The 15,158-nt window shown below is 38.6% G+C and overlaps 1 protein-coding gene across 10 annotated transcripts in view; it reads left to right on the top strand.

The window, feature by feature from the left end:
• CSPP1 (centrosome and spindle pole associated protein 1) overlaps window positions 1-15,158 on the top strand; it is a 114,467-nt gene that overhangs the window by 94,287 nt on the left and 5,022 nt on the right. For 6 of the 10 annotated variants that reach the window (XM_045560549.1, XM_045560552.1, XM_045560551.1 and 3 more), the window contains 5 exons: window positions 817-863; window positions 4,116-4,179; window positions 9,076-9,185; window positions 11,287-11,425; window positions 13,204-14,096. In XM_045560549.1, coding sequence (XP_045416505.1) covers window positions 817-863; window positions 4,116-4,179; window positions 9,076-9,185; window positions 11,287-11,425; window positions 13,204-13,418 — 575 coding nt within the window. In that variant the 3' untranslated portion in view covers window positions 13,419-14,096. Of the gene's footprint in view, window positions 1-816; window positions 864-4,115; window positions 4,180-9,075; window positions 9,190-11,286; window positions 11,426-13,203; window positions 14,097-14,127; window positions 14,305-14,485; window positions 14,526-15,158 lie in introns of those variants that run through there. The other 4 variants (XR_006737145.1, XR_006737144.1, XM_045560550.1 and 1 more) reach the window with 4 other exon arrangements.

Genomic DNA, 15,158 nt, shown 5'->3' with positions numbered 1-15,158 from the left:
AAACACCACGATGACATCATTCATAAGAATATGGTCTAACTAAACAATCACAAACGTGACTATAAGATATTTTGAGAAGGCATATAGTCTATCATTGCAGCCTGTTTATTCCTAGAGGCAGTATCTAAAAGGACAAAATGCGATATTCAGAGGAACACATAGGAGAGGCCTTGGGATACCTGATCCAGAATCTTTGCCTCTGGAAGTAGGCGCCTAGAATTGAGCTTGCTTAAGTTCCGTATGTGGGAGCCGCTGTTTAACTCCACCCAACTCTCTACACAGACTGTAGACATGTGGCAGAAGATGAAGAATCCTGCGTTAATCATTTTGGTTTTCTAATAGGCACCAGTTTTCTGTTAGCCATGATTTTACTTATGTTCGTTAATGTGAACGGGAGAATTTTATCCAATCAGAATGGATGCAGGGTTATATTTATTGATAAATAGTATCTCAAAAATATTCTGAAGTGTGGTAGTTGAAAAGTAATTTCCAGTAGTGAGCTACTCATAAAAAGATATTCTATCCAGGAGAACATAAGAGATTCTATGTCACCATTATTTCTTATAGCTGAGTAATACTCCATGAGGGGATGGTTGTATACCTACATAATGAGTGTGATGCGTACCGTCTGGGGAATGGACACCCTTGAAGCTCTGAGTCGGGGGGGGTGGGGAGGTATGGACAATATATATAACCTGAACTTTTGTATCCCCATGATATGCTGAAATTAAAAAAAAAAGATATTCTAAAAATTTATTTTTATTTAGTAAACATTTTCTAACCTTTTAATTTGCTTTTGTTCATCATTGACTACAGTTGACTTAGATGCCATCCCAAGCGCTAAAGTACGAAAGCAAAGAATGGTAAGTGACCAGTTATAATTTTCAAGATCGTTTTTGGGGGCTAAAAAATTTTTAGGAGTCTAAGTGAATATCCCAAATTTTGAATTCTTTGGGAAAATTGAGTTAAGAATGTAAATCTTGTCTCATAGTAGTTAGAGAAGTGTTAGTATAGTATGTAGAGAAAACATCATAATGGCTAAGAACAAGATTCTAGCACTAGGCTGTTCGAGTTAGTCTCTTTTTAGCTGTGTGACTTAGAGCAAGTTATTTAATCACTCTGTGCCTTAGCTTCCTAATCTGTAAAATGAGGATAATAGTACTTACCTCTAAGGGTGGCTACAAGGATTAAATCAATATTTGCAAGGCCCTTAGAGACAGGCCTGGCATATGTTAATAATAATTTCTGTGTAAATGTTTATTAAATGAATAAAAATAGCTCAAGTGTTGTTGTGAGGATTGAGATAACATATCGAAAGCCTTTGGAGTAGGGCCTGGCCCACGGTGAGTGCAGTGTCAGTGTCGCTCTTGGCAGTAGCGGTGGTGGAAGTGGGAGTCTATGATGAGAGCAGTGGCCTGTCGAGAAAACAAGCAACGGAAGGGGAAGGGGACAGAGGGTAACGCTCACTCTTACCCTGAGCAGGTGACATTTTGCAAGACTGAATAAAGGGATGGGTGCGTTGTTTGCATGCAACAGATATTTAGTGAATGCTTCCTATGGACCAGAAACTGTTGCAGGTGCCAGGGGAGTAAACAAAAGAGACAGAAACCCCTGCCCTCTGAGGGCTTGCATTCTGGAAGGAGGGGAGGCAATAAACAAATAAATCGGTAGTATGTTACATCATGGTGCCATGGGGAAAATGATAGCAGGGAAAACAGTGGGCAAGGGGCCTCACTGGGTAGGTAACATTTGAGGAAGGACACCAGGGAGGTAGCCATGGGAAATAGGGTGACATCCGGAGGAAGAATATTCCAGGCAGAAGCCCTGCAGGGGTTGGCCTGGTGCCCGTGAGCAGTGAGGAGACCAGAGGTGGGAGAACCCGAGTGAAGGCCTGTGGGGACAGGTGGTACAGGGGTGATGGGTGAGGCTGCAGGGTCCCGGAGGCCGTCCCAGGGCTTTGCACGTGATGAGAAGCTTCCAAAGTCTGAGTGGAGGAGTGACACATCTGCTCGAGATGTTCGCTTGATCACTGACTGCTGCGCCTTGAGAGCAGTCTGAGAGGGACGGGAGCCTGTTACCAAGAATCCAGGCAAGAGATAAGCTGGCGTAGCCTGGGGTGGGAGCAGCGGGAGTGGTCAGAAGTGGATGGATTTATTTTGAAAGGAGGCCTGATGGGGTGTTTTGCATACTGAAGTGGACATAAGAGGTGTCAAAGATGGGCTTCATGGTTTATGGCTGGGAGTTGCTATTTACAGAGGTGGAGAGGCAGGGGAAACACATTGAGGGGTTAGGGGAGAAGACTGGGCACTTAGATTAGACATGGTAAGTTTGAGGTACCTATTAGACAAACAGTTGGAGCTGGTGAGTACACACATGTGAGAGAGTTCAAGGGGAAAGACAGAGGTTGGAAATACAAATTTAATCTTCACAGCACCTTTATGATATAGGTAGTATTTTCTCCATTTTCAGATTATAAAAGTAAGGTTCAGCTAGGCTCTTACTTGCCCAGGGTTACCAGCTAGTGGTTGCTGGGGCATGGCTTTGAACTGACAGTGATGGTGATGGTGACAGTGTTGCTAATAGCTGCCATTTATTGACCACACTACCTATGCAAGGTACTTGACATTTATTGGCTCTAAAGTTCACAAGATGAACTTATCCCTGTTTTACATAAGGGGAAACTGATATTTAAAAGCTCATTATCTTGCCCGTGGTCACATAGCCAAAAAGCAGGAAAGCCCAGGCTGGACTCCAGAGTTCCCATGTACCCCTCTACCCCATGGCCTCAGACATCTTGACACCTACTTGGGGAGACTCTGCAGGTCTGTAGGCTGCTTCTTGTGTGGCAATCATGTTTCTGAGTGAAAAGATACTGAAATTTAACATCTGTGATTTTGGTTAAAGTCCTGGATTAATAACAGATTTTGCTGAGTCAAAGTGCAGCATAAGCCAACAGTGTTTATCGTGGCTGTTACAAAAAAACCTAATAAATCACAGGTTCCTGATCTTTCTAGAAACTGGATTAGATGGAAAACACAGGATGAAGTTGGGGTGTCGTGGAGAAGATGGTGCATAGGCAAAGTGTGGGCAGTGTGTGTGAAGGACTGAGTTGCAGAGGAGCTGGGCAGCGTGTGCAGCCCACACAGCTGCGCCGGCCCCTTTGATGCAGCCGCTGTGACTGTCATCACCATGACCATGCTGGAAAGTATGAGTAGAATCACTGGGTGGTAAATCAGATTTTATTCAGCGTAAGAGAAGAACTTTCTCATAATGAATGCTGTGCATTAGTGGAATTCATTTCCTTAAAAATTAATGGTGAGCCATTTGCTGGAGTGTTCTAGCAAAGCCCAGAAATCTGGCAAGGAGGTGTAGTGGGATGACGTTAGGTTCCTTCTGACATATAAGGTGATATTATTCTCTACTATAAAATTCTCTATGTGTAAATTTAAGTTACCCCTCATTTCGGAGCTCATTGTAAGTCCAACCCTAGCGTTATTTTTTTCCCTTACTATATGTCCCACTATATCCGTGCTATGTCATCATGACGATTGCTGTGACATAGGGCTGTCATCATCAGAGGGTTTGCTTCTCTTTCCCCCGTGGGACTATGGTCTGCTCTGGAGCAGAAACTCTTAATTCATCTTTGTAACCCCAGTTCCTAGCATGGAAGGAATAGTAAGTGCACTGTACAGATTTATTGAAAGGATGAATGAATCTCAGCAATAGTCTAAAGACTTTTAATGTTTAATTGGGTTTATTGCTTCACTCCCTATTATGTTTTCATTAGTAGTGTGATCCTTTATGTGACTTCAGCCACAAGGGGGCAGGAAGGAGTGTTGCTGGGGAGACTCTGCTTGCCAGAATCTCTAGGCTGAGGAGATCATGTCTTAGTGAAGACTCTTGCCTTCACTGTCTTCGTAGGAGTTATGTGTGCTGTTTCCAGTATCTCTGGGCATTGGATTGTGGTATAGGAGTCAGTGTTAGCTCTAGTCCTAGTCCCGTCCTCTTTTGCTTTTTGGGGGGACCGTGTGGAAATTTGTGCCGCCTCTTAGTAAAATTTGTATTTCCACACAGAACTAAGCCAAAGAGTCATTCATATATGTTGTTTCTTTTAGCCCACAGATGACACTAATGATTTCTTGAAAAATTCATTATTGGAATCTGATAGTGCTTTTATTGGTGAGTATATTTATCTTAATTTATTAATGCTATATTATTAAAATATTAAACAATACTTATATTTCTTTTAAAATGCCTTTCTCCATACTCACAAAACCAGTCCTGTACTCTGTTGTGCAAGGCGGTAAAAAAAGGAATATTCCGTTGTACTGTTTTAATGGATAATCATCAAATATGGCCTACAAAGTTTTCAAAATAAGAATTACTGAAATGAATTTTAAAAGTCTTAAGAATAGTTGGCAAAAAATAAAAACAAAAACCCCACCTGTACATGAATGTTCATAGCAGCTTTATTTCTAACATCCAAAAACTGGAATCATCCCACATGTCCTTTAAAGATGAATGGCTAAACAAACTCTGATACATCCATGCCGTGGAATACTATTCAGCAATAAAAAGGAACAGACTGTTGAAATGTGCAGTAACTTGGATGACTCTTGAGGAAATACGCTGAGCAAAAAAGCCAATCCCAATAACTTACATACCATATGATTCCATTTATAGAACATTTTTGAAATGACAAAATCTAGAAATGGAGAACAGACTAGTGGTTGCCAAGGGTTGGGGGGTAGGGGGAAGTGTATATATAGTTATCGAAGGGCAACAGGAGGGGTCCTTGTGGTTTTAGAACTGTTTAACATCTTGTTTGTGGAGGTAGATACACAAATGTAAACAGGCAATAAAATCGTATAGAACTTAATACACACATGCAGATATACAAATGAGTATAGGTAAAATGGTAAATTTAAATAAGATCTGTGGGTTGTATCAGTATCAATATCCTGGTTGTGAGATTGCACTGTAGTTTTATAAAATGTACCATTGGGGGAATCTGGGCAAAGTATAAAAGGGATCTCTATTATTTTTTACAACTGCATGTAAATCTACAATTATCTTAATAAATACTTCAGTTAAAAAAAACCATAGGAATATTCAGTCTTCAGAAGAAATGTAAAGGTACCATGGGATCTTTTTTCCTTAACTGTTATAATATACCCTTGTAATTATGTACTCTGATCATAATATGTTTCTACTATCCTAGGACCATCAGGAAATTATTTATGTCTTGCTTCATACAAATTACTTCAGATTTTCATATGCTAGAAATTCCTAATTATAGTGGCTCTTTTAAAAAATGTGTTTTTCCTTTCCAAGGAAGTTGCACTATGGAGAGTGAGAAAGATGAACCAGCAGGAGACAGGGGTGAGAAGATAGCCAGTCTGTGGAGGCATCAGGGGAACGTGACCTGTTCTCCCTAACAGTGAAGATAGTCCAGGCCACTCAAAATAGTGTCTTGGAATATTTCATTACGTTAGACCAAAGACACAGCAGTCTGCCGTTTTGGTTAGTGGTCACTGCAAATGTGGCATAGTCATGACCCCATTAACCATGAATGTAAGGCTGCTGGTTTCAATGCTTTTTTAAAAAATAATTTTAAAAAATTATGGTAAAATACACATAACTGTGAAATTTACCATTTTAACCATTTTTAAGTGTACATCTGAGTGGCATTAAGTACCTTCGTATTATTGTACAACCACTAGTACCATCCATCATCTGAATTCTTCATGTTGAAAACTGAAACTCTTCATACTAAACAATAATTCCCCTTTCCCTTCATCCCCTGGCAACCACCATTCTACTTGCCATCTCCATGAGTTAGACTACTGCAAGACTGCGTGTAAGTGGAACCATACAGTATTTGTCCTTTGATGACTGGCTTAGATCACTTAGCATAATGTCCTCAAGGTTCATCCATGTTGTAGCATGTGTCAGATTTTCTCTTTTTTAGGGCTGAATAATATTCTATTATATGTATGTACCATATTTTGTTTATCCAATCATGTTGATAGACACAGGTTGCTTTCACCTTTTGGCTCTTGCGAATAATGGTGCTATTTATGAACATGGATGTGCAAATATGTGTTGAAGTCACTGCTTCCAATTCTTTTGCATGTATATCAAGAGTTGGAATTGCTGGATCATATGGTAATTCTAATTGTTTGAAGAATCACCACACTGTTTTCTACAGCAACTGCACCATTTTATGTTCCCACCAACAGTGCACAAGAGTTCTAGTTTCTCTATATCCTTGTCAACACTTGTTACTTTCTGTTTTTTGGATAGTAGCCATCCTTGTAGGTGTGAAGTGGTATCTCATTGTGATTCTTTTTTTTTTTTTTTTTTGTGACAGAGTCTTGCTCTGTTGCCCACGCTAGAGTGAGTGCCATGGCATCAGCCTAGCTCACAGCAACCTCAAACTCCTGGGCTCAAGCAATCCTACTGCCGCAGCCTCTGGAGTAGCTGGGACTACAGACATGTGCCACCATGCCCGGCTAATTTTTTTTATATATTTTTAGTTGTCCAGCTAATTTCTTTCTAGTTTTAGTAGAGATGGGGTCTCGCTCTTGCTCAGGCTGGTCTCGTACTCCTGAGCTCAAATGATCTGCCCACCTCGGCCTCCCAAAGTGCTAGGATTACAGGCGTGAGCCACCGCGCCCAGCCCTTCATTGTGATTTTGCTTTGTATTTCCATAATGATTAGTGATGTTGAACATCATGTGCTTATTGACCATTTGTATATCTTCTTTGGAGAAATGTCTGTTGAAGTCCTTTGCCAATTTTTAAAATCAGGTGGTTTGGGTTTCTGTTGTTGAGTTGTAGGAGCTCCTTATTATATATTCTGGATATCACCCCTTATCAGATATGTGATTTAGAAATGTTTTCTTTATAGTAGGTTGGCTTTTTACTCTGTTGATTGTGCCCTTTGATGCATAGAAGCTTTTTGTTTTGATGTAGTCCAATTTATGGTTTCTTTTGTTGCCTGTGCTTCTTGTGTCATATCCAAGAAATCATTGTCAAATCCAGTGCTATGAAGCCTTCCTCCTATGTTTTCTTCTAAGAGTTTTATAGTTTTAGCTCTTACATCTAGGCACCTAACAACAGAATGTCAAAATACATGAGACAGAAACTGATACAACTATAAGGAGAAATGGATGAATCCACTATTATGGTTGGGGATTTCATCACCTTTCTTTCAGAAATGTACAGATACAATAGGCAGAAGGTCAGTGAAGACATAGTTGAACTCAACACCACTATCAGTCAATGGTGGATGTAATGGACATCTATAGACTACATCATTAACAACAAGAGAACACATATTCTTCTCAGGCTAACATGGAACATTCAGGATGGACCACAGTCTGGGCAATAAAACATACCTCAGCAAATTCAAAAGGAGAGAAATCATACAATGTCTGTCTCAGACCCCGATGGTCTGAAATCAATAACAGCAAGATAGCTGGAAAAATCCCAAAATATATGGAGATTAAACACCATATTTCTAAGTAACACATGGGCCAAATAAATTTTAAAATATTTTGAGCAAAATGTAAATATAATTTATCAAAATTTGTGGGATGTATTAAAAGTAATGCTTATAGCAAAATTTATAGCATTGAATGCATACCTTAGAAAAGTAGAAAGATCTAAAATCAATAAGCTTCCACATTATAAAACTAGAATAAGAGCAAATTAAATCCAAAGCAAGCAGAAAAAAGGAAATAATAAAAATTAGAGCAGAAATCAATGAAATTGAAAATAGGAAATCAATAGAGAAAATGAAACCAAGAGCTATTTCTGTGAGAAGATCAATAAAATTGACAAGCCTGTAGCCAAACTAATAAAAAAAAAAAGAAGATACAAATTACTAATACCAGAAATGAAAAAGGGGACATCACTGCATATCCTATGGACATTAAAAGGATAGTCAAGGAATACTATGAACAACTGTACGTCCACAAATTTGATAACCTAGATAAAATCTACTAGCTATTCATGATAACTCAGCAAACCAGGAATAGAAGGCAAATTTCTCAGCTTGACAGAGAACATATACAAAAAAAAACATACACCAAAAAAAAAAAAATCCTACAGCTAACATCATACTTGGTGATGACAAACTAGAAGCTTTCCCACTAAGATCAAGAACAAGGCAAGGATGTCCTCTCTTACCACTCCTTAACATCATACTGGACATTTCAGCTAATACAATAAAGCAAGAAAAGGATATAAAAGGTGTATTGATCGGGAAGGTAGAAAGAGAAGTGTCTTTGTTCACAGATGACATGATTGTTCGTAGAAAATCTAAATGAATCAACTAAAAATCTCCTGGAATTAATAAGCAGTTATAGCAAGAATGAGTGGTACAAAGTTAATATATAAAAGTCAGTCAACTTCCTATACACCAGCACTGAACAGGTAGAATTTGAAATTCAAAACACAATACTATTTACATTAGTACCCCCCCCAAAAGAAATAATGAAGTATAAATGTAACAAAAAATATATAAGATCTGTCCAAGGATACTACAAAACTCTGATGAGAGAAACTGAAGAACTAAATAAATGGAGAGAGAGTCCATGTTCATGGATAGGATGACTCAGTATTGTCAAGATGTCAGTTCTTCCCAGCTGGAATAAACTACTGAAACATGGTACAACACAGGTGAACCTTAAACACATTATTGCTTAGTGAAAAGACGCAAAACGTTATGTTGTGGAATTCCATTTACATGAAATGTTAGGTAAGGCAAATATGTTGAGACAGAGCATATTAGTGTCTGCCGTGAGGCCAAGCATGTGGGAGGGGGCAGTGGTTGCCAGTGGGCACAGGGAAGCTATTTAAGGTCATGAAAATGTTCTAGATTGTAATGATGATTGTATGGCTCTAAATTTACTAAAAATCATTGAACTGTGTATGCTTGTTGAAATGTTGAGTATATGTCATGGTATGTAATAAAGCAATTATAAAACAGGCTCTTGGTTCCACTCTAGTTAAAAGACTTGAAATGGTGTAAGTTTAAGCCGCCTTCTCCCTTTTGTGGCCCTTTTAGGTGCTTACGGTGAGACATATCCTGCCATTGAAGATGATGTCCTCCCTCCGCCGTCACAGCTACCCTCTGCCAGGGAGCGTAGGAGAAACAAATTGAAAGGACTGGACTTTGTATGTACGAAATGTCTTTCTCTTTCCCCCCCGTTTATAGTTTAGAAGAATGAGAGGCCTGGGTTCTGACCCATGCTCAATTTGTGTGGCCCAGTAAAAGAAAGAGCACTCATTTGAAATGAAGTGGACATGAGTCTGAATCTAGGCTCTACCACCAATTAGCTGGAGATGATATTGGGTAGCTCTTTGAACTCTGCTGCCTTGGTTTCTTTTGAGGTAGTATTTTTTTGTCCCCTTGGGTGGCCATAAGTAGCTTGGCATCCCGACTGTCTTTCTTCCCAGAATATATGAATTTCAGAGAAGGCACAAGAAGCAACTGATACCATTTATTGGAAAGCCTGTTACATCTTCTTAATCACTTAACTCTGTGATACAAGCATCATCTCCATTTCGGTCAAATGATTTGCCCAAGGTCACATAGACAAGAGGGCTGAGATTCAAACCCACGTTCTCCTCACTCTGTTCCACGGCTTCACAGTGCAGCCAGTAGAAAGTATAGGCTTTGGAGCCCTCAGTACATGTCCCAACAGTGTCCCTTCCTTGTTAGGTAGGCAACTTTGGGCAATTTGTTAGTCTGCGTGTTTCCTTATATGTACATGAAGCTACAGTGAGAATGTATGTGAAGCATTTAGCACTGAGCCAAGTATGCAGGGAGCTCTCAGCAAATGACAGATGCTGTTGCTATTAGCATTATTTGTGAACAGCTGTACCAGGTGATAATAACTTTACTTGCTGCCTTAGGCAGTGGCCAATCTACTTTGGTCTCTATAGATATGCCTTTTCTGGACATTTCATATAAATGAGACCATATAATATGTGGTCATTTGTGACTGGCTTTGTCTTTGTTTTCAGAGGTCGTCATGTTGTAGCATATGTCAGTACTGATTCCTCTTTATTGCTCAGTAGTTTTTCACTCTGTGGATATTCCACATCAGTGACTGACAGACATTTGGGTTGTTTTCACTTTTTGGCTGTTATGAATAATGCTGCTATTAACATTCATGTACAGGTTTTGGATGTTTCCATTTCTCTTGAGAGTATACCTAGGAGTAGAATTGTTGGGTCATATGGTCACTCTTAGTATTTTGAAGACCTGTCAGACTGTTTTCTAAAGTGGCCACACAAGCAGTCAGTATATTAAGGTTCCAATCTCTATGTCCTGGCCAACACTTGTTATTATTGTCTTTCTTTTTGATTATAGCTACCTAGTGAGTGTGTGAAGTGATGTCATTGTGGTTTTTGAGTTCTTTCTATAATGACGTTGAGCATCTTTTCATGTGCTGGGTATATATATTTTTAGGAGATATGTCTATTCAGACCCTTTACCCGTTTTCAAATTGGGTCATCTTTTCATTATTGTTATAATGAAGTTATACATCCTGGCTACAAATTCAGTATCAGATGGATGATTTGCAAATGTTTCTTCCCATTCTGTATCTTTTTTACTTTATTGGTGGTGTCCCTTGAAGCACAGAGGTTTTAAATTTTGATTAGGTCTGACTTACTAGTCTCTCTTGGGCTTTTGGTGTCTTATCTAAGAAATGATTGCCTAACCCAAGATCATTAAGATTTACTTCGATTTTTTCTTTTTCTTTTGAATGTAGGTCTCTGATACACTGAGTTAATTTTTGCATATGGTATGAGATGTAGGGGTTCAGGCTCATTCTTTTGTGGTTGTTCCCAGTATCTGTTGTTGAAAGGACTATTATTTCACCATTGCATTTTGTCCATAAATGTAAGGATTTATTTCTGGATTTCTTTCCTCCATGGATCTGTACTCCTGTCTTTATGACAGTACCACACTATCTTGATTACTGTAGCTGGACTGCCTCAGTCCTTGTTGTTTCAGTTTTTTCCTTTAGTGTCCGAGAGTTTTATCCAGACTGGCAACATTTATGTGTCATCACAGATGCTATATCTTATCCTTGACTGAGTCATCTGAGCCTGCGTGGATACAGAGTCGTCAGAATATAAATGCTGCGTATCTTCATTTATTTCATTCATCACAAATACATTTATCTAGGGCATGATGTTGTTTTGATTCATTCTGAACATATTTTATGTTAATGACCATTTCTGAAGTTCTGCTTTCTAATTACAGGATAACTGTTATCCTAATATACCACCAGATGGTCTCTCTTTAAAATCTGTGTCCAGTGTAAATATTGACCAGGTTAGAATGAGAAATGAGGAACGAATGCGTAGACTGAATGAACTTCAGAACAAACCTATCAATACAGGTAAATAGCCAAGTTTAATGGCCTACAGCAAATTTAAACTTGCTTACACGGAAGTTGTCACTGATGGCTGGGGGTAGATGGAGAAGAGAGTTCTGTCCACCAACTCCAGACCTCAGGATTAAGTTTGTATCAGATTCTTTCTACCAGAGAGGGTACCCATTTTAGAGTAGATTCTAAACAGATAAAATAATTTTTGCTTATGAAATATATCCAGGCTTTGCTTTCAGCAGGGAAAATGCTGATTAGTATGGTATGGTACTTAGTACTCACTCACTGAAGTGAGAGATTATCTGAAATCAACTTTATCTTTGGGTTCCTAACTAACACATGTACATTTATAGTACTGCAGAGTTACTTGGCTTTCTATACTATGGACAAACAAAACAGCTTCAGTTTAATACTTTCCAAGCCAAATAAAACTAGTCTCATTTTGAGTGGACTTTTGTGATTTGAAGGTTAAAGCTTGTCTTGGAGCACAAAGCAGGATGATTCCTTAGACAGCTGATGAGCGCCTCTGCCAACCCTATACCAACCCCTTTTTTATATCAGTGTTGTTAGTCACTGGGATAATGGGACAATTTCATATTAGTAATAATAGCATTACTATTAGCAAATAGAATGGTCTATTTGGGAAATACTCTTTAAAAAGCTACATTACATTACTACTAGAAGTAGTCTTCTAGAAAGAACTTTAAGATATTTTTAGATCCTTTAATACTGTGATAATTTTCAAAAGGTACTCACATAATCTCTAGCAGTCAAGGTGTGGTATGTTCTGTTGGTGATGATTCCATACCAAACACTAGCCAACACGGCAAATAGATGGAATGGTACTTTTCCTATCACACCTAGAAAAATGTGAACAGTGGGAAAGGACGTCTCTAGCTAAAAGGCTCTTCAGTTTCTTTTATAACTAATAAACTGAATTAATATTTAATAAGGATATATTTGAGAGAAAATAGAGCATTTTTAAGAATCTATTCTTTCACAAGGTTTTCAATGTCTAAACTGTTTTTTGTTTAACATTATCCTTTCAAACAGGAGCTTTTTGGTACGATGTGGATTGATTGCACATTAAATTGATTGCACATACCCCTTTGCTAGGCTAATCCTTCACAGACCAGGAGATATAATTAAAAAAAAAAAAACAGAAATTGACATCACAGGGTAGGAAGACAGATTTTCCTATTATACCTAATAATAAGTAAAATACAGATAAAGAGGTTGAGTACATCAAATTTAATTAAAGAATGAAACAAATTAAGAGCTACCTCTTAACAGATTAGACATATATTCTTATATTAGGTGTAAGAATGGAAGTAATTTCATCCCAACTAGTGCTTTCCCAAAATGACTTTTACTTTCCTTATAGCAGTGTTATAGGTTGGGAGTATTCCCCTAATCTTGCTAAAAAATAAAAAGTTTTGCGTAGATATCCACTAGGTTTCTCCTGAAGGTGACAATTACAAAGTAAGACTGCTTACATTCCTCCAGTCACAGTAATGTTTGGTGGGGTCTCCTTTGATATACTTAGAATCCCTCTGGTCGCTAGTACCATGGAGTCAACGTATTCAGTTGATTATTCTTTGTTTTACAAAGTTAGCCCCTTCCTGGGCCTGCTCTCCTACCACTAAAATGGGAGGTCTGAACAAAACAAATACAATACGGTTCAGAACACAGTATCGTAGGGAGTGCCGAGTTGTAATGAGTTGGACTGTAGGAGACTTGTGTTTGTGTCACCTGTGTTACCTGAGTCATGTGTCTCTTGCCTCCTGTAGATGACGACGAGAGTTCACTGGTTGACCCTGATGACATCATGAAACATGCAGGGGACGATGGATCAAACTCTGTGGCAACTGAGCCCTGGCTGCGCCCTGGGACCTCAGAAACACTGAAGCGCTTCATGGCAGAGCAGCTGACCCAGGAGCAGCCACAGGTTCCTAGAAAACCAGGCACGTTCACGTGGCAGGGCCTGTCCACCGCACATGGTTAAAATAAATCTGTTTTGGACCCAGTAGTGCCTCTTCAGGTAAAAGGAATGGTAAATCTGTACCTTTTATAATATGTCCTACTTTTGGCCCCTACCTGAAGTTACTTACTTTTGTTCCATTTGTATATAAAGTGTATTTTTTCTAAGATGTATATGATGTATGTTATGTACATAAATAAAAGGCCATGATTATTGATTTATATGATAGAACTGTATAGAATTATTTTTGCACAATTTTGCCATAAATTGTGAGTGGTGATGAACTTCGGATTCAACTACCATATGTGCATTATTTTAAATTCTGCTTGTCAAGATAAGGTGAATAAAACTTGTGTCTTAACAGTACTGTAAAACCAGAATACTCTTTGTTACACGCACATTTGCCATTGTTACCTCTATTCAAAGTAATTCATTTAGTAACTGCATATGTTGTAGCTGAGACTATTCCAGTTGCTATGTAATGAAAGAATCAAATGTGCTGCCTATTTTCATGTCATTTGTAGCTACTGATTCCATGGAAATAATGGGAGCTCTAACTTGATTTTACTCCCATGAGCCATACACTAAATTTATGTCTTTCCGCCTCTATTTTTGTGCCAATGAACGCATTGTCTTAAAGTTACTAATTTAAGTGATTTGACTACTACTTGATAGAAATAAATTTTTACTTTTATTAACCAATGTCGATTTCTTATTTTAATTGGAAATTTAGGTTTCTAGAGGTTGAAGAGAGGAGAGGTAAAAAACCCAGGGGTCAAGGACAGAGACTGGAATCTTTGTTCCACCACCATGGACCCTTGGATAAGTGAGTCAATTTTTCTAATCACTCTAAGTGATACGTCTCAAGAAGGAAAGAAAGATTCATTTAAATTCTGAGTAAGAATTCTGACTTGGATGGGAGGGCTTCAGTACCATGACAGCTGAGAACATCTAACATACTGTTTCTTTGTTTCTTTTGACATAATTAATGATAGACAAGATCAGATGAGTTTGCCACAATTTGATTTGATATTCTAATGTTTGGCTACGTATAAATTTTATACTCAGTTTTCTTTTCTTTTTTGAGACAGGGTCTTGCTCTGTCGCCCTGGGTAGAGTGCAGTGTGTCACCAGAGCTCACTGTAGCCTCAAACTCCTGGGCTTAAGCCTCCCAAGTAGCTGGGACTACAGGTGCGTGCTACCACACCCAGCTAATTTTTTCTGTTTTTGGTAAACAGAGTCTTGCTCAGGCTGGTCTCAAACTCCTGACCTCAAGTCATCCTCCTGTCTTAGCCTCCCAACGTGCTAGTATTACAGGCATGAGCCACCATGCCTGGTCCTATACTCAGTTTTCTAATATAACCATTGTCTGTTTTACTATTAAAGATTTTTTTCCTTCTGTCATCATCTGAAAATAAGAAGAAAGCCTCTAGGGAGAGTCTTGCTACTACACCATTAGATACTAAACTGCCAGGTCATGTGAAACACTTACCCTAACACAGATAGGAAGATTATGGTGTCTCCCAGCACTAGCATCCCACTGGGCTTGGACAAAGCTGCGTCTTAGGGATAATAAATCTGGTGCACTTCTACATGCATCATTAAATATTCATTATCTAAGATATATGAAAGCAAAGATAATACGTTTCCTGTTTTTAAACGAAACTCTCTTAAAATTGACATGTTCCATTTTTTTTTAACTGCCTCGTACCACACAATTTGAATTGACTCCCAGTACACACAGTATCATAGCAAACTGTACCT

Source organism: Lemur catta, chromosome 9 (genome assembly GCF_020740605.2).
Source record: "Lemur catta isolate mLemCat1 chromosome 9, mLemCat1.pri, whole genome shotgun sequence".
In the NCBI taxonomy this organism is placed as follows: Eukaryota; Metazoa; Chordata; class Mammalia; order Primates; family Lemuridae; genus Lemur; species Lemur catta.
The sequence above is the reverse complement of the archived record's forward strand: the minus strand, read 5'-3'. Positions and strand labels throughout refer to the sequence as shown.